The sequence below is a fragment of the Equus quagga genome, chromosome 1 (genome assembly GCF_021613505.1).
Source record: "Equus quagga isolate Etosha38 chromosome 1, UCLA_HA_Equagga_1.0, whole genome shotgun sequence".
Lineage (NCBI taxonomy): Eukaryota > Metazoa > Chordata > Mammalia > Perissodactyla > Equidae > Equus > Equus quagga.
The window spans coordinates 73,727,499-73,747,322 of record NC_060267.1 but is presented as its reverse complement, the minus strand read 5'-3'; the positions used below and the strand labels follow the sequence as shown (position 1 = coordinate 73,747,322).

At 36.8% G+C, this 19,824-nt stretch overlaps 1 protein-coding gene across 9 annotated transcripts in view; it reads right to left on the bottom strand.

The window, feature by feature from the left end:
* MUSK (muscle associated receptor tyrosine kinase) overlaps positions 1-19,824 on the bottom strand; it is a 116,542-nt gene that overhangs the window by 11,591 nt on the left and 85,127 nt on the right. For 7 of the 9 annotated variants that reach the window (XM_046644929.1, XM_046645007.1, XM_046644845.1 and 4 more), the window contains 3 exons: positions 15,423-15,686; positions 2,632-2,807; positions 1,937-1,960 (listed from right to left, as the gene is read on the bottom strand). In XM_046644929.1, the coding sequence (XP_046500885.1) occupies positions 1,937-1,960; positions 2,632-2,807; positions 15,423-15,686 (464 nt within the window). The remainder of the gene's footprint in view (positions 1-1,936; positions 1,961-2,631; positions 2,808-15,422; positions 15,687-19,824) is intronic. The other 2 variants (XM_046645132.1, XM_046645453.1) reach the window with 1 other exon arrangement.

The following is a 19,824-nucleotide window of genomic DNA, read 5'->3' as shown; positions in this document are numbered from 1 at the left end:
GGAAAAAATAACCAGACTCATATCAGACTACTCATTTCTAAAACTAGAAGCTAGGAAAGGATGAAATCACATTTGTAGACCACTGAGAGAAAAGAGATGTCACATAAGAATTCTATATCTAGCTAAATAGCTTTCAGCTATCCCAGCTATCCAGGTAAAAGAAAGCTATTCTGAAGATATGCAAGGATTCAGAGACTCTCTCACCCAAGAACTCATTTAAGGAAATACATAAAATTGTGCAGTCCCACAGAATTCAGGAATTCAGGAATAGTGAAATGTAGACAAATAATGTAAAAAATACGAAGGTATTACATGCTCAAAAAGATATCTCACTTCAACAAAAGAGTTATAAAAATGAAAACTACTGAAATTCTAGTCTGTTCAAGTGAGAAAGGAAAAATGTAAAAGATAAACTAGTGACTTTTTAAAAACTGTTTCATCATTCTTTAAAGTGAACTAACTGGTACTAATCTTTAGACTTTACTCAGAAATCAAGAAACTCTTCTTGAAATGTTTGAGGGCTTTACATGCTTCTGTAGAATATGAGACATTTTGCCTAATAAGGATGCCTTCTTTACTCAACTATTGATCTACCAGAAGAGCTAAAACCAATTTCTTTAATAATAATTGCATTTAACTCAGGGAGCACATTTTTACACATTCCTCACAACATGTTCAGATGAAATGATCATTTGGAGTTCATTTTGCTTACATGTACAAAAGATTTCATAAACCTTTTTTTTAAGAATAGGAAATTAGTTTATTGCAGTTAATTTATGCTTATATCCTTATAATCAAGGTACAGGACAGAAATATGCATGCTTTTTTGTGTGCGTTGTTCCCATCTAATCTAGGATTGAAGGTCAGCAGCTTTCACACAGTAAACCCTCAATGAATGAACAATCAAAGGATAGCAAAGACCACAGACATCAATTAAAAGTCTAATCAAAGGAAACTTTGGTTGCTTATATGACAAAGAATTGAAACATTTCTTTTTCACTCTTTCAACTTGGGAATAACAATTTGACAGACTTCCAGAATAATACTTTTTTAGGGTTTTCCATAACTGCTCTTGTTTACTAACTCTGAGGGAGTCAGTTGGGACCAGTAGAGTTCCTTCTTTTAGAATTCTAAGTCTTAATCCTTTAAGTAAGCTGGTAAAACCAAGTCCTGGCACTTAACCAAGTGCACAGGCCATTAAACCTGGAATATATATCACAGGAAATGGATATGATTTGAGCCTTAGAACATGAAAACCAGAGGAAGTTAATTTGCATGAAAAACTTTCCTAATTTCATTCTGAAGATTTCTGCATTCTGGTAGGTTTAAAGCATCATCTGATAAAAGTTAGTTTCCAGGACATCCCTTTGCAAGTAACCTTCTTGAATTCTTTCCTAGGGATTTTGAGACAACTCTTTTAAAACCATTTAATTTGACCCTGTAAACTTTGTACTGGAAACTAGCTGTCTTAAAAAAACTTCTATCTTCCAAAAGAAAGACCTCTTGTCACAAATGAAGATCTTGAATTGGCTCACTGAAGAAATAAACATTTGTTTTCATCTAGATATAAATAATATCATATAGATATAAATAATTCGATGGTACAAAAATCATGCATGCAAAATCAAAAGGTGACACTTTTAATTTGGCTTATTTTATATCTCTGGAAGAGATAAGACAGGTTAATAACCTTAAAGTAGGAGATATTGTTTGTATCATTCACTAAATATAGTGCTCTCCATGGCCTAATTAGAAGCTGTAAACTGGGATCCTCAATGATCTTCCTTCATGATCCACCCAGAGTAAGTACTGTGAAAAGCCTTTGAGAGCGGCTGTACATTCTGTTCTGGACATCCTGAAGCATGAGTGTAAATACGCATGCATGAATCCAATTACATACACGTAAGGTTTCAAGGGCATAAGAAAAATTACTTACTTGTTAGGTTTTCTTTTTTATAATCTGAAGGGGAAAGGATAAAAATTTGTTTTAAAAGAGCATCCAGATATCGCAAATAATCTGTGAGAGAGCACTAAGAAACGCAAGTTCTCTTTCAGTTTTTTAATATACAACTGGAAAACAGTCTTTGCATTCGAATGAGAAAGGACTGCGTCTTTGAAATTAAACCAGCTGTTAGGGCTAACGACAGAGTTCCTTACAAACGAAATTCATTAAAGCAACATGCAATGATTCAGCCTTGTCTTGCACGATCAGCATTTTCAAACATGTAGCTTATTTTTCCATGCTTAAAAGTCTGCTTCATTGGCTAAGAAAGAGGACTTTTTTCCCTTATTCCACTGCTCTGACAAAATATGAGATGTTTCCTAGCCATTTCTTTTCACATTCCAGAAAACATTACAAGCTCTCATAAAACCCCCTGTATGAAATACGGTAAGATTTAAGCAGCAGTTAAACATACTCTTTAATTTATTATATGACTAGTGAAATAAAATCTTATGATTACCTCTGAAATTAGGATGGCAGTAAGATTCTGTTATTAGATAGCTAAGAAAGGCAGAACTCAAAAAAACGTTAGAAATGCCTAGAAATATTAGGAGATTTAAGTTCACACCTTAGTTTCTTCAAAACAGTAAATGTCTCTTAACTCCAAAGTCTCGAGAGAACTCAGTTACCTAAATATGGCAGTCTGGTACAGGCCATGGGGTCCCAGTGCATGCTGGGAAGCTTGTTGCATTCTGGCACTGAGAGCAGATGCATCCCAGATCTGTAGAGTCCTCTGTGGGTCTTTTCTTCCATCTCCAGCCATTCTTTTGCACAGAAGAGCTCCTTTACTGCCAGGCAGTATTCTCTAAAATATTTTTTGGAGAACAAAACTTGATGAATCATAACATGTTAAAGCCAAATTGGTGACAAAACGTAAATTCTGTATTTTTTTTTTTGAGGAAGATTAGCCCTGAGCTAACGTCTGTGCCAATCTTCCTCTATTTTATATGTGGGACACCTGCCACAGCATGGCTTGATAAGCAGTGCATAGGTCTGCACCCGGGATCCGAACTGGTGAACCCTGGGCTACTGAAGTGGAATGTGCAAACTTAATCGCTGCACCACTGGGCTGGCCTCTAAATTCTGTATTTTCAAAACGTCATCATAGTACCTTGTCTGTTCTTGCAAAAGTGTTTTTGAAAGGACTCTTCTATTGTAAATAATGTGAGACTTTATGAGATAAAGTATATTATCCTGTGAGATGAAATGCTATTTTGTTTTGTTTTTAAAACATAATTAAATGCTACCAAGGAAAAGAATGTTCAAGTTCAAAAAGTAATCAGTTAGGAATGCCTGATATGTTTTATCTCAACTTCTTATTTAAAATAATTACAGGAATTGGTGTCAAGATGGCAGCATAGGTGGACTCTGAACTCACCTCCTCCCATGGACACAATAAATTTACAACTACTCTTGGAACAATTACCCCTGAGAGAGAACTGAAAACTGGATAAAAAGAACCCCCGCAACAACGGACAGTGCTGACTGAGGTAGAAGAGGCAGAAATTGCTTTCTGGAGAGAAAAAAGCCACCTTTACAAACTGCGGTGCTTCATGGCCAGCCAGGAGCAATCCTAAGGTACGAAGCCTTCCCTGGATGAGAGGGAATCTGAATGGGGGAGCATTACCACTATAAGCAGCTTTTGGACTCAGCACAACTGAGGCGAGTGTCAAAATATCTGGCTTTGCTAGCTACTAACAACAATGGGGAACACCCTAGATAAGCTATGGGGCATAAGGGGAAAAAAATCCTGCTCTTAAAGGGCCCATGCACAAATTCACCCATTTCAGGAAAAACCCTAAAATCACCAGAAAGAAAGGTACACAGTCCTTTGGTGAAGAGATTCACATGATAGGCTCTGGGTGCATCTCAGTGAGAGGTGAGACATCTCCAGGGACTGAGACATTGGCAGCAGCCATTATTGTGACCCAGTATAGGCATGCTTACGCAGATGCTGGCGGATGTCATTAGAGTTCTTCCCCTGTCATGTTAGACCAGGGTCTGTCCTACCCACAAGAGAGCTGATTTAATCTATCTCAGCCAGGGGAGGCAGCCTGAGCTAGGATCTGGCCCTACCCAATGGCAAGCTCTCAAGCAACTTGTGGGCCTGCATAGGCTGGGTGCCTGGATCCTCTGCAGCCAGGCAAGTGGGTCTGCCTCTCCAGGGCAAGACATGCATGCATAAGGAGCAGGTGGAGTGTACGGGGCATTGGTGGAATGTGTGGGGCCTCTGCTGTGGGGTGCCTGGATCCACTTCAGGGGGCCCAGGAAGGCATGTGGGGCAGGACTTTGTTGATGGTGTGTGTGGCCCTGTGGGCAGTGGGGCTTGTGAGCTGCAGCAGACTTGTGCTTCTCTAACAGCTACACAGGGGATTGGCCCCACCTTCCAAAGCCTGAAAAAATTGGGTTTTCCCATGCCTGGGGCTAGCCCCAGTCAGCTGCAATCTTGAGAGAGCTGACAATGGCCTTGCAGGCCAGAGGCCTACAGCAATTGTAAGCCCCTGAGACCAGCCACACTGGGGGCCTACTCACTTAACAGAAAAACTGGACCAGGAATGTGCTATTAGACCTTGCAGCCAACTGTGCTGGGGCTCCCCATGCCCAATAAAGTGACTGAAGCATCCATAGCAGCCACACACAGCTGAGCATTACAACCAGTTGGCCAGGGGAACAGCCTATCCTCCCTGGGCACCTGCAGCAAGAGCAACTCTGCCACAACAGAAGGACACGTGTAGCCCACACAGGGGTCACTCCTGGAACATTTGGAACTGGTGATGAGAGGGAAGCATACTGCTGGGCCTCATAAGGCATGTGTTACATAAGGCCACCTTTCAAAGATCAGGAGACGTAGCTGACCTACCTAATGCACAGAAATAAGCACAGAGAAAGAGGCAAAGTGAGGAGGCAAAGGAATATGTTTCAAGTAAGAGAACAATAAAACACCAGAAAAAGAACTAAACAAAACAAAAATAACCTACCTGACGAAGAGTTCAAACAAAGGTTATAAGGATGCTCACTAATCTTGGGAGAAGAATGGATGAATTCAGTGAAAACTTCAACAAAGAATTGGAAAATATAAAAAAGAACCAATCAGAAATGAAGAACACAATACTGGAATTGAAAAATCACTAGAGGGACTCAATAGCAGAGTAGACAATACAGAAGAATGAATCAGTGAGCTGAACGAAAGATTAGAGGAAATCACCCAAGCTGAAGAGATAAAAGAAAAAAGAATTAAAAAGAATGAGAACAGTCTCAGGGACCTCTAGGACAACATAAAGTGCACTAACATTCATAGTATAGTTGTCCCAGAAGGAGAAGAGGGAGACAAAGGGGCAGAGGATCTATTCGAAGAAATAATAGCTGAAAACTTCCCTAACCTAAGGAGGGAAACAGACATCCAGGTACAGGAAGTACAGAGAGCACTAAACAAGAGAAACCAAAGAGGCCCACACCAAGCACATTATCATTAAAATGTCCAAAATTAAAGAGAGAATCATAAAAGCTGCAAGAGAAAGGCAACAAGTGTCACACAAAGGAAACCCCATAAGGCTATCAGCTGACTTCTCAGAAGAAACCTTATAGGCTAGAAGAGAGTGGCATGATAGATTTAAAGTGCTGAAAGGAAAAAATCTACAGCCAAGAATACTCTGCCCAGCAAGGTTATCATTCAGAATGGAAGGAGAGAGAAAAAGTTTCCCAGACAAGCGAAAATTAGAAAAGTTTATCACCAAGAAACCAGTCTTACAAGAAATGTTAAAGGGACTTTTTTAAGTGGGAAAGAGAAGACCACAAAGAGGAATAAGAAAATTATCAAAAAAAAAAGAGCAATAAAATCACTTGTAAAGACAAAAATACAGTTAAGGTAGCAGATCAATCACCTATGAAGATAATATGAAGGTCAAAAGACAAAAGTATTATAATTACCTGTTTCCATGATAAGAGGGTAATGGATACACAGACACAAACAAAGAGGTTAGATATGATATCAAAAACATAAAATATGGAGGAGGGGAGTAAAAGAGTAGAGCTTTTAGCAAGAGGTCAAACTAAAGAGACCATCAACTTAATATAGATTGCTATATAAGTAGATTATTATATATGAATCTCATGGTAACCACAAACCAGAAAGCTATAATAAATACACAAAAAATTAAGGGAAAGGAGCCCAAACACAATACTAAAGAAAGCCGTAAAACCACAGGGGAAGAGAGCAAGAGAAGAATAAAGAAACAGGGAAGAACTACTAAAACACCCATAAAAAAAGTAACAAAATGGCAATAAGTACATACTTATCAATAGCTACTTTAAATGTCGATTGACTAAATGCTCTAATCAAAAGGCATAAGGTGGCTGATTGGATAAAAAAATAAGACCTACGTATATGCTGCATACAAGAGACACACTTCAGACCTAAAGACACTCACAAACTGAAAGTGAAGGGATGGAAAAAGACACTTCATGCAAATGGCAAAGAAAAGAAAGCTGGGGTAGCAATATTTATATCAGACAAAATAGACTTTAACAAAAACTATAATAAGAGACAAAGACACTACATAATGATAAAGGGAACAATCCAACAAGAGCATATAACACTTGTAAATATCTATGCACCCAACACAGGAGCACCTAAATATATAAAACAATTATTAACAGACATAAAAGGAGAAATAGACAGCAACACAATAATAGTAGGGGACTTTAACACTCCACTTACACCAATGGATAGATCATCCAAACAGGAGATCAATAAGGAAACCTTGGCCTTAAATGACACATTAGACTAGGTGGGCACAGTAGATATATACAGAGCACTCCATCCAAAAACTGCAGAATACATATTCTTTTCAAATGCACATGGAACATTCTCCAGGATTGATCACATATTAGGCCACAAATCAATTCTCAATAAATTTAAGATTGAAATAATACCAATCATCTTTTCTGACCACAACAGTATGAAACTAGAAATCAACTAAAGGAAGAAAATCAGACAAGCCACAAATATGTGGGGATTAAACAAAATGCTCTGAACAATTACTGGGTCAATGAAGGAGTCAAAGGAGAAATCAAAAATACCTGGAGACAAATGAAAATGAAAATACGACATGCCAAAATTTACGGGATACAGCAAAAGCAGTTCTAAGAGGGAAGTTTATAGCAACACAGGCCTACCTCAACAAACAAGAAAAATGTCAAATAAACAATCTCACAATGCATCTAAAGGAACTGGAAAATGAAGAACAAATAAAGCCCTAAATCAGTAGAAGGAAGGAAATAATAAAAATCGGAGCAGAAATAAATGAAATAGAGACTGAAAAAGCAATAGAAGAAATCAACAAAAACAAGAGCTGGTTCTTTGAAAAGATAAACAAAATTGACAAATCTCTAGCTAGACTCACTAAGAAAAATAGAGAGAAGGCTCAAATAAATACAATCAGAAATGAAAGAGGAGAAATTACAACAGACACCTTAGAAGTACAAAAGATTATAAGAGAATACTACAAAAAGCAATATGCCAACAAATTCGATAATCTAGAAGAAATGGATATATTCTTAGAATCAAACAACCTTCCAAAACTGAATCAAGAAGAAATAGGGAATTTGAATAGACCAATCACCAGTAAGGATATCAAAACAGTAATGAAAAACTTCCCCCAAAATAAAAGTCCAGGACCAGATGGCTTCCCTGGAGAATTCTACCAAACATTCAAAGAAGACTTAATACCTATCCTTCTCAAACTCTTCCAAAAAATTGAAGAGTAGAGGAGGCTTCCTAACTCCTTCTACGAAGCAAACATTATTCTGATACCAAAACCAGACAAGGACAACACAAAAAAAGAAAATTACAGGCCAATATTGCTGATGAACATCCATGCAAAAATCCTCAACAAAATACTAGCAAGTCCAATACAACAATACATTAAAAAGATCATACACCATTATCAAGCGGGATTTATTCCAGGGATTCAGGGATGGCTCAACATCTGCAAATCAGCCAACACGATTTACCACATTAACAAAATGAAGAATAAAAATCACATGATCATCTCAATGGATGCCAAGAAAGCATTTGACAAGATACAGCATCCATTTATGATAAAAACTCTGAATAAAATGGGTATAGAAGGAAATTACCTCAACATAATAGAGGCCTTATATGACAAACCCACAGCTAATATCATTCTCAATGGAGAAAAACTGAAAGTTATCCCTCTAAGAACAGGAACCAGACAAGGATGCACATTTTCACCACCCTTATTTAACATAGTATTGGAAGTCTTAGCCAGAACAATCAGGCAAGAAAAAGAAATAAAAGGGATCCAAATTGGAAAGGAAGAAGTGAAACTGTCGCTATTTGCAGATGACATGATTCGTATATAGAAAACCATAAAGAATCTACCAAAAAATGTTTAGAAATAATAAATGAATATGGTTGAAGTGCAGGATACAAAATCAACATACAAAAATCAGTTGCATTTCTATATGCTAACAATAGAGTAGCAGAAAGAGAAATTAAGAATACAATCACATTTACAATTGCAACAAAAAGAATAAAATACCTAGGAGTAAACTTAACCAAAGAGGTGAAATATCTGTACATGAAAACTATAAAACATTGCTGAGAGAGATAGAAGAAGACACAAAGAAATGGAAAGATATTCTGTGCTCTTGGATTGGAAGAATTAACACACTTAAAATGTTCATAATTCCTAAAGCAATCTACAGATTCAATGCAATCCCTATCAAAGTTCCAACAACATTTTCGACAGAAATAGAACAAAGAATCCTAAAATTTATGTGGAACAACAAAAGACCCAAAATAGCCAAAGAAATCCTGTGAAAAAAGAACAAAGCTAGAGGCATCACACTCCCTGATTTCAAAATATACTACAAAGCTTTAGTAGCCAAAACAGCATGGTACTGGCACAAAAACAAACACACAGATCAATGGAACAGAATCGGGAGCCCAGAAATATACCCACACATCTATGGACAACTAATTTTTGACAAGGGAGCCAAGAACATACAATGGAGAAAGGAAATTCTCTTCAATAGATGGTGTTGGGAAGACTGGACAGCCACATGCAAAAGAATGAAAGTAGACCATTATCTTACACCACACTCAAAATGGATTAAAGACTTGAATGTAAGACCTGAAACCAAGAAACTTCTAGAAGAAAACATAGGCAGTTTGCTCTTCGACATGTCTTAGCAGTATATTTTCAAGTACAATGTCTGACCAGGCAAGGGAAACAACAGAAAAAATTTAAAAATGGGACTACATCAAACTAAAAAGCTTCTGCCCAGCAAAGGAATCCATCAACAAAACAAAAAGACAACCTAACAACTGGGAGAAGATATTTGCAAACTATATATCTGATAATGAGTTAATATCCAAAATACATAAAGAACTCATACATCTCAACAATAAAAAAACTAACAACCCAATTAAAAAATGGGCAAAAGATCTGAACAGACATTTCTCCAAAGAAGATATACAGATGGCCAACAGGCACAAGAAAAGATGTTCAACATCATTAACTATCATGGAAATGGATATCAAAACTACAATAAGATATCTCCTCACCCTGTCAGAATGGCTATGATTAACAAGACAGGAAACAAGTGTTGGAGAGGATGTGGAGAAAAGGGATGTTTCAGACACTGCTGGTGGGAGTGCAAACTAGTGCAGCCACTATGGAAAATAGTGTGGAGATTCCTCAAAAAATTACGAATAGAACTACCACACGACCCAGCTATTCCACTGCTGGGTATTTATCCAAAGAACATGAAAACATGAATGCATAAAGGTACATGCACCCCTATGTTCATTGAAGCATTATTCACAATAGCCAAGACTTGGAAGCAACCTAGGTGCCCATCAAGGGATGAATGGATAAAGATGTGGTATATATACACAATGGAATACTACTCAGCCATAAAAAATGATGAAATCTGGCCATTTGTGACAACATGGATGAACCTTGAGGGTATTATGCTACGCGAAATAAGTCAGAGGGAGAAAGTCAAATGCCATATGATCTCACTCATAAGTAGAAGATAAAAACAACAACAAACAATCAAATAGAGACAGAGATGGGATTGATGGTTACCAGAGCGGGAGGGAGGAGGGCCAAAGAGGTGATTAGGTGCATGTGTGTAGTGATAGATTATAATTAGTCTTTGGGTGGTTAACATGATGTAGTCTACACAGAAATCGAAATATAATGATGTACACCTGAAATTTATATAATGTTATAAACCAATGTTACCACAATAAAAAAATTAATTAAATAATTACAAAGGTACAGAAACAAGGTACACAGAGTTTTAGAAGCAAATATACTAAAAGTCATGGATCACTGTCGATTATTTTCCAGCCTGTGAGATTTTCTTACAAACTCAGGGCTAAAGGGCAGGACCTGAGGAACACAGTCAGCGCCTCTGCCTGCTTTGTTCTCTGAAACAGAACAGTACCACCTTCCTGGCAGGTTATAGGAGGGTATATGGGTCCTTACCCGGCTCTAGTCTTGAGAACGCCGAGTCCTGTTCCATTGCTAAGTGTGTGCACATCTGAGAAAGCCAGAGTAATATCTGCTTGAATATGAAGCTGTTACATTCATCCACGTGCTGTATGATGAGTGAAGATGCTGAATAAAGACTAGTTGGATTAATTAGAATTTTGTAGATTAATATGTGTTCCAGCTTATCCTACAGAAAATAGGATAGACTATATTGGAGAAACCTGATTAATTCCAAATTAAGATATTTGTGATTAATAAAAAGATGAAATTAAAGATAAAGAAATGAAAGATTATCAAAGAAATTGAAGATAATAGCAATGTCAATCATTCAATATCTGAAGGATTCAGAGAGGAGGAAATTGTGTGTGTGTATACCTACATACGTGTGTGTGTGTATATATATGTATACATATATATGCCACAATGGTGTCTTTTTTCAATACTCATGCCTACACTCCTGCTTTCCTAGGCAACCACTTGCCAATATGGGCCAAATAGGCATGGGTAGAAGAAAGAGCTGTGCATACAAATGTGATGGGATACAATGGGAGTCAGGGGTACAATAACAGGATTTAGAATTCTTGATATGTCTGCAAGGGAAGGGGGAGCAATGGGGCTTTCAAGGCTTCTGAGAAGCTGAAGAATTAGTGGAGCATACCTTAATTTGTTTTTTTCATGCCTGGGTCCCACCTTTGAGTTGCACAGGCACATCTTTCTGCACTCAGCACAAAAAGCAATGTGGGACATATGAAAAAACTCTGTAGCCCACGTTATGTGGAGGAAGCAAATACCTGGGAGGATTTCTTGTTCTAAATGGAAGAACACATTAGAGAATGTGTTTTTGTTTTGCTTTGTTTTCATTGACGTGCTTTAAAGCATGCCCTGTATGGAAGAGTTTTTCACAAGGGAAAAAATCAGGATAAAATGGAAAATAGACTGAAAACTAGGTTAACCTGAACAAGGTAGTCATTGAAGAAAATAAAGACTGTAAAGAAGTGAAATGAATACCAAGAGATTTAAAATCTTCATGGAAAACAGTCAAGAAATGGCACCTCAGGAAATTGAACAAATAATAGAGGAAAACTTTGGAAGTCTTAATTGAATGCAGAAAGAAAGAACCAAAAGATGAAAATGATGTGTGAGTAGATAGCAAAGAGGCAGAAACAAGTGAGAAATCCTAAGTGTAAATAATAATGTTTCCCAACAAGAAAACCAGAGCACATAAAAAACAGAAAATAGTCAATGATGTACTATATGAAAACATTCTTTAGATAAAATGGACATAAAACTGATAATCAAAGCATATTATCCATTACTTTTTATATTACTTATAGGAAAGAACATAATGAAAAGAGATCTACGCCCAGATGAATTTTACAAATATTTTGAATCTCAAGGGTTAAAGAAATAATCTTTTTACTCTCTGGCAAGAGAAAATTATTCCCTACAAATGAATAAAATTCAGGATGGCCTTATATGTTCTTCATTACAACACCCAAAAAACAATAGGTCAGAGTGCACAGAGTTTTGAGGAAAATTAAAGGTAACACAAGACTTAAATATCCAGTGAAAAACATGTATTTATAAGATTACAGAAAAAAAATTTTTTCTACATGTAATCTTCTAAAAAACACCTACTCTAGCTGAATGAGAGATAAGTCAAAATTGAGAATTTAAGAGAAGGGAATATTTTCTATGAAGTGAGTCACTGTGAGCATCAGGGATAAGGGACGTGAAGAGCTCCTTCAGGCACCTGTGTATGTGATTATGCAATCAAATGGAGAAGCTGAAAATAATGGTCCAAAAATTAAGCGTATGCAAATAAAACATAATTGAATAATACTAACCTGCTTATAATTCCAGATAACGTTTCAGAGAGCAAGTGTGGAGGACCCAGTAAAATTATGCTAAGTTAATTAGGCTGACCCTCAAGACTCTATTTTTAAATTACAATTTTCTCCCCTACCCTTAGCACTCCTCATCTCCCCTAGATTGGTGCTCATTTTTTCTTCTTCTATGACACTTAACACCTTCTTGGGTAGTATAGAAGTTATTTATTTCTCTTGCTCATTGACTTCTCCTGCTGGAATGTAAACCCCATGGACAAATGACCTAGAACAGTGCTTGGAGCCCAGTAAGAGCTCAATAAATATTTGTGGAATAAATGGAATTCCTTGTTATTCATGGAAAGAGGCATGAATTATCGAATGGCTGTTTATGGTTAGAAAATGATGAGCAAGAGTATGCATTTAAAAATCTTATGAATAACTGGAAGTAGAATACAAAATGGTGGAATGAAATGGTTTGAACCACTTCGAAAGCTAAAGGCAAACAAAAACCATTATGAAAGACATGATAAGAAAGCAAGGAAGCATTAAGTAAGAACATCTGAAGAGCAAACTTACTAGTTATTAACTTTTATTTCAAATGTTATTGGTGCAAAAAGCAGAAGTTGCCAGAATTGCAAGGAAACATTCTTAGAAAAAACAATCATGAAAAGATTTACTGCATCACTATTGAACTATTGAATCAAATAGACAAAACTCACTTAAGAGCAGAAAGGACTGGACAATTTAATTACCAATTATACTAATATATACATAATACATGAATTTTGTAACTTAAAAGCAGAAATGTCTTTTCTTAAATGTCTAATTTTTTTAAATAATTATTAATTATATATGAGAGAAAAGAAGATCTCAATAAAATGCAAAAATGTGAAAACTTCTAGACTATATTTTCTGACCCCAAAGTGAATAAAATGTTTAACTATAAGAATTTAAGGGGCCGGCCCGGTGGTGCAGCGGTTAAGTTTGCATGTCCCACTTCTCAGCGGCCCGGGGTTCGCCGGTTCACATCCTGGGTGTGGACATGGCACCGCTTGGCAAAAGCCATGCTGTGGTAGGCATCCCAGGTATGGAGTAGAGGAAGATGGGCATGGGTGTTAGCTCAGGGCCAGTCTTCCTCAGCAAAAAGAGGAGGATTGGCAGTAGTTAGCTCAGGGCTGATCTTCCTCAGAAAAAAAAAAGAATTTAAAAAAAGGGGCTGGTCATGTGGCCAAGTGGTTATGTTCACGTCTTCTGCTTTGGCAGCCTGGGGTTCACCCGTTCGGATCCTGGGCACAGACCTGTGCACTGCTCATCAAGCCATGCTGTGGAGGCATCCCACATAGAAGAACTAAAGTGATCTACAACTAGGATATACAACGATGTACTGGGGCTTTGGGGAGAAAAAATAAAAAGAGGAGGATTGGCAACAGATGTTAGCTCAGGGCCAATCTTTAAAAAAAATAAAAAGAAACGGGACCAGCCTGGTGGCATAGTGGTTAAGTTGGCATGTTCCACTTCAGCAGCCCACAGTTCACAGGTTTGGATCCCAGGTGTAGACCTACACACTGCTTGTCAAGCCATGCTGTGGTGGCATCCCACATACAAAATAGAGGAAGATGGGCACAGACATTAGCTCAGGGTCAATCTTCCTCAAGCAAAAAGAGGAAGACTGGCAACAGATGTTAGCTCAGGGCCAATCTTCCTCACACACATACACACACACACACACACACACGCGCACACGCACACACACAAAATAGAAACAATTTTCAAATAAAAAATGCTTATCTAAATAATTGAAATTAAGAAAAAAATTTAAAGTACACTACAAACGACTTACAGATTTAGGAGATAATTAACTATGCTATTCTAATAAATTTGAAATCTCAATGAAAGGGTTTTTTCCTAAAGAAACAAAAAAGCTAAATTATTTTCAATCTTAAAAAGATCATTTAAGGCCCATTCAGGTAAACTTAAGACATAAATGTTTGCAAGTTACTCCATAAATTTATTTGTACTAGCATACAAGATAGAATTTGATTTTCATTCTGGCTTTTCCTTGAGAGATACTTAGTTGTCATGTCTGACGAAAATATAATCTTCTTAGGGGAAGCAACAACAAATTATATTACTCTTAGAATGTCTCCAAACCCTCAGAATCTGCAGTAAGTTGAGGAATAGAGCACTCTATTTTAATGCTCTCACCGTAGTCCTTTTATGCTAAATAGAATGCCCTACAGTTATTTCAATATTTAAATAGTTCCTGGTTTTATCAAAACAGAGGTGGAAATGTGCTGTGTTGGTAGTTTTCATGTGTTTTCTTCAAAAGAAAACAATGTCTATCTAGTTTCTAATATATGCCATGGGAGCAATTTATCCTTTAATCCTCTCAACTCTTATTTTACTGATGAGAAAACTGAAGTTTAGCCAAGAACACAAACAGGATTGGAACTTTGTCTTTTCTACATAAGAAGTAAATAAAGGCAAAGATAATTCTATTGAACACAGATTTATGAATTTCAGTATTTAAAGAGTATGGGGTTTTTAAAGAAATATCAGTTTATAACCTATCCCCCAACCCCCCCAAAAAAGTGAGACAAGAGCATCAGGACTTAAATTAGATTATTAGGTAGAATGTATTTTAAAATAATATTCTGAAATACTCACCAAGATCTCATTTATTGGCAAATAACGCTGAAACACTTGAAATGTAGTCTTTATCTTCTTTATTTTGGCTCGCTAATGAGGTCCATGTTAGTTTAGGATTTCATCTTTTATTTCATAGAAAGCAGGGATATTTATGAATATGATTATGTGAACATAACAAGGGTAATAAATATTATACCTTTTATGACATTTTCTAGAAGCTCAGGGCCCTTATTTTATAACGTATCATCAGTGATTTATATGGTAGGAATTTTGTCCAATTAATGACTTTCTATTTTGGACAAAAGCCAGCTTTGCCTTTACTATTGCACATGACAACTTCCTCTTTTGAAAATGCTTCCTGTTTGCAGACAGACAAATGGAATTTTCCCATCTATTTATTTTTTTAAATTTTACCTGCAAATGGGTATAGGAGTAGGTACTACTCCAGGGTTGCATTCTTGGAAGATGTGGTTACACAGCAAAGCCTCAGCAGCTGGCCGGCAGAACGGGCTCACTGTGTTCAGTTCATTCCAGGCGCTGTGGACCAGTAGTTCTTGAGCCTCCTCAGGGTCTGCGTAGGAGTTGTTGAAGAAAACAAGAGCATCTTTTGCCAGGACAGCATTACACACCTCCCCTCTGTACTGGGCGCAGTAGCCTTTGTTATCTTTCTGTGGTTTACTGAAAGAGGCAGTGAACAAGTTCCCATCACACGCTATTTCTTAGCATTCAGTCTGCTATTTTTTTTTTGTTGTTGGTTTCCACATCTGCATCACAGAAATAGGAGAAGATTGTATTAGCAAATTGGTGGAAATGTTCATCTGAATATTGTCTTCATTTCCAGCTATAATCATATCACCTCCAGCTACTCCAGAGGGCTCGTAGGAAAACCAAATGTGATAATGGATGTGGAAAGCTTTGGGAACTATCAAGGATTGAATAGATTTAAGTATTTTTATTATTTACATTAAAAATAGAATTTGACTACTCTTAGTTAAGCTGCCTCATACGCTTCTTACAAATAAGTTGATTTAAGCAAATAAATACATCTAAAAAACGTATTCATCATGATGATTAACAAATGATTAAGCATAATAATTGCTCTGATCCAAGAAGCTTGCAGCTTATGATAGTTAAATACCTGAATTTTGTGGAACATATCCATCTTTGCAACACCTTCCACACTCAGATCTCTCACTCACGCATCTTCCCAGCATTCCATTAAAGAATAAAAAGAAAGCCACGTATCGGGGAGAAAGCACAGGATATGGATCTCAGAGGAGCTAAGCAACATCTTTAGCTTTTCTATTTTCTCATCACATCTTGGGGAAAGTCGTCTGGTCCCTCAGAGCCCCAGTGTCCTAATCTGTAGAGTGATGTAAGTAATTATTCTGGACTCAGATTATTGTGTGTTAATGGGTAATATTATTGGGTAATAATATTAATGGGCATGTTAATACGTGCAAAAAACTAAATCCTATAGTGCTAGCACAAAAATAAGATTAAAAGCTTATCTGCTATAACAGCTGAAGAGGACAATAAGGAGAATGGAAAATGCTGCTAGTACTCTCTTCACATATCCACTGCCCCCTTAATGGAATGCCGGGAATTATAATAATAACTCCTATACTCACCTGACAAATAGTTATTGAACACTTATTATGTGTAGGCACTGTAATGGTCTCAACGTACTCTTATGCCTTCCGTCACATTTATATTGTAACAATGACACAAACCTCTTAACTTATATTCTCATTTAGATTTGTACAACTGTTGGAATTTAGCATTTTATTGTCTTTATATAAAGGATCTTAAGATAAGAAAACTAAACCAATTGGAATTTGTAGGAAAATTTTAAATTAAGGGACTCCATTTGAATTTGAAAAATTGATTCTTTAAGTAGAAACCATCATTGACTAGTCTTTAAAGCAAATCTATTAAATGTGATATAACTCATTCAGGTAAAACAATGAACTTTCGAGAAATACTATATTTTAAAATAATGTTCCGTAATATAGAATCCTCCTGTAATTCATACTAGCCTTTTCCTAATTAGCCAACGTGAGTTTTATTGCATTACTTGTAGTTTGTTGAAGATTTTTAAAATGACGGCCTTGAATAAGAAAACACACACACACAAAAACCTCCATGAAAACTTGGGCCAGGTAAGGTTGAGAAAATACCCAGAGAAATATCACATGACCCCAGCTCTTAGGGAACCTGGTCGATGATAGCACTAAGAAAGTTCAAGAAAAGCAAGGATTCTGGGCTTTAAGAAACAATAATAATACCTAATAGCTAGAAATAGCTCAAACTGGTTTACAAAATGGTCTCACATATTAATATCTTGGTAAAAAGGGAAGATGAGTAAGAGCAAGTATAACTCCGTTCACTTAATACAAAAAACTGTATCATGTCAGAGTTAAATACTTCCCCCACTGTCTCTGAGCTGAGAATCGCTCATCCAGGTTCTGCTGTCATGTGTTAACTACTGAATGACTCTGTTCTTTATTTTCCTGTGAGTATTTTTTAATTACACAGGCTAAAAACAGTTTTTGAGAAAACATTATAAACTAAGAAATAGTACACAAAAGAAAAATTAATGCAAGCTTCAGAGATAAGGATTATTAACAATTAGTTAATAATCTCTCTCTCTGGATTTATGCTGATTCTCTTAATAAAAGCCCTAGAAAAATCTCTGGGACAACCTCTTGGGACAACCTCAGCTGACTTAACAGTATTGAGTCCTCATTTATTTTTGAGTGTTAGGGACATGATGCAAAAGAAAAAAATAAAAAACAAAAGTATAAAAGCAGAATAGATTTTGAATTGAAATTAGAGTTTAGTTGTAATTTTGGTTTTTCTTTCTACCAGCTTAAAGATAACTAGCCTATGAAAACCCTTTGCATGTTGAGCAAAACCATACAAATACGAAGTATAGGGTTCTTGTTAATTTTCTACATCTCTGATGTGTTCCTGGGAGAATTAAAAACTTAGTTTGGGTAGTATATCTATGCTAGGATGGCTCCACAAAGTAAGGGATATATGGGACCAAATATATACATATATTATTTATATATACATAGTGAGAGAGAGGGACTGCCTAGTCACAGTTTCAGAGTTTAAACAACTTCCTTTTCCTTTTTCTCTCCTCTTTTGTAGACCTAATAAACCTCAAATTTTAGGCAGTTAATCAAATTTTAGAGGCAAGATGTGGAGGCAAATTGGGCCATTTTGTCCCTCACTTGAAAAAATTTTTAAAGGAGTTTACAACAAAAACAGGCAAACAAGATGAAGGCAAAGAATTTCTATTGGTGTCTTCTGCTGTCTTCTGCAAGTAATGAGACCCCTCTCTATCCAAGAGGAGCTGTGTTTCTCTGCATGCAGTTCTTGGGGCTGCCGGTGGAGCAACACCAGAAGCAGCTGGTCCTGTTGCTCATGGGAACAGTGGGGAAGAGGTCACGAGGATCCGTTCACAGAATGCTGGTTATTTTGGAACGATCCGCCGGACTATCTCCAAAAATGCTAGTTAATATTGCACATGGAGCCAGGCCCTCTCTCGCCTCCTGACAAGCTAAAACTGACTGACCTCCCTTTTTGCAGTTTCTCTTTTTAGAAGCAACAATGGCTATTTGATCTGAAATCCTCTTTTGAACTTCTTTTCTAACAGACACCTCTCCTTGGTCAAATGGAATATTTAAAGGATTCTCAGTACAGCTTTTACTCTTAGTTCTCTCTGCTTTCACATGTATGAATCACATTCAATAGAACATTTTAAAATGTGTTCTTGCAGTTTCTATGAGAGAGACCTCTACTCCCTTTGAACACATACTACTTTGTCCAAGGACACGTGCAGATGACCAGCTGTGGCTTGCTCGGGTTAACACAACCCTACTACTCCAGTGGAAACTCCACACCTTATTTTCCTGCTCTCCCCAGGAGGGGCCCATCTCATAGCTCTACCTCTCCTCTGGTGTAGGCAAATCTTTCCTTATTTAGCAACAGCCTGGTCTCCAGTCCTACTTTCCCAGCAAACGTGATGACGAGGGTTCTACGCCACTTCCGGTCTCCAAAGTAAACTGGAATTATCTGTATTCTTTCACGCCTATGTCTGTATATGATTCATTTTCTAAGGTGGGGTCCACAAATACAACCTTGCCTGTTGTCAAATTTCGGCAGCTCAAATTTGGCCTGCTGCCTGTTTTTATAGAGCCTGTGAGCTGAGAATGGTGTTTACAGTTTTAAATGGTTGAAAAAAATCAAAAGAAGTGAAAAAATATGAAATTTAAATTTTAGTGGCCATAAGTAAAGTTTTATTGGAACAGAGCCATGTTCATCCATTTCCGAATTGTCTGTGATTGCTTTCACGCTGCAACAGCAGACGTGAGCAGTTGCAACCGAGACCGTGTGGCCCACAAAGCCAAATATATTTAATATCTGACCCTTTAAAGAAAAAGTGTGGCAACCCTTGCTCTAAAACACAGGTCAAATGTCATTTTTCTGAAATGCCATACCCAATGTGCTCAAGAAGAAGGACACAGCCTCCTCTGAAAAATATCTCTTCTATTTCTCTGGCTAAAATTAATACCTATTTATTGTGTAAAATAAAGAGTGGTATAAAGAAAAAAATTTTTAAATTAAAAAAGCTTGAAAATTAATTATAGTAGCCAAATAAACACTTTATATACTTGCACATATATCAGTTATAATCAGTATGTACCTAATTATAATATATACAGTATACTATGTAATATGTACATAGTATATATACCATATAAGTATAATTAGAATTATCCTGTACATACATTTTTGCATCCGG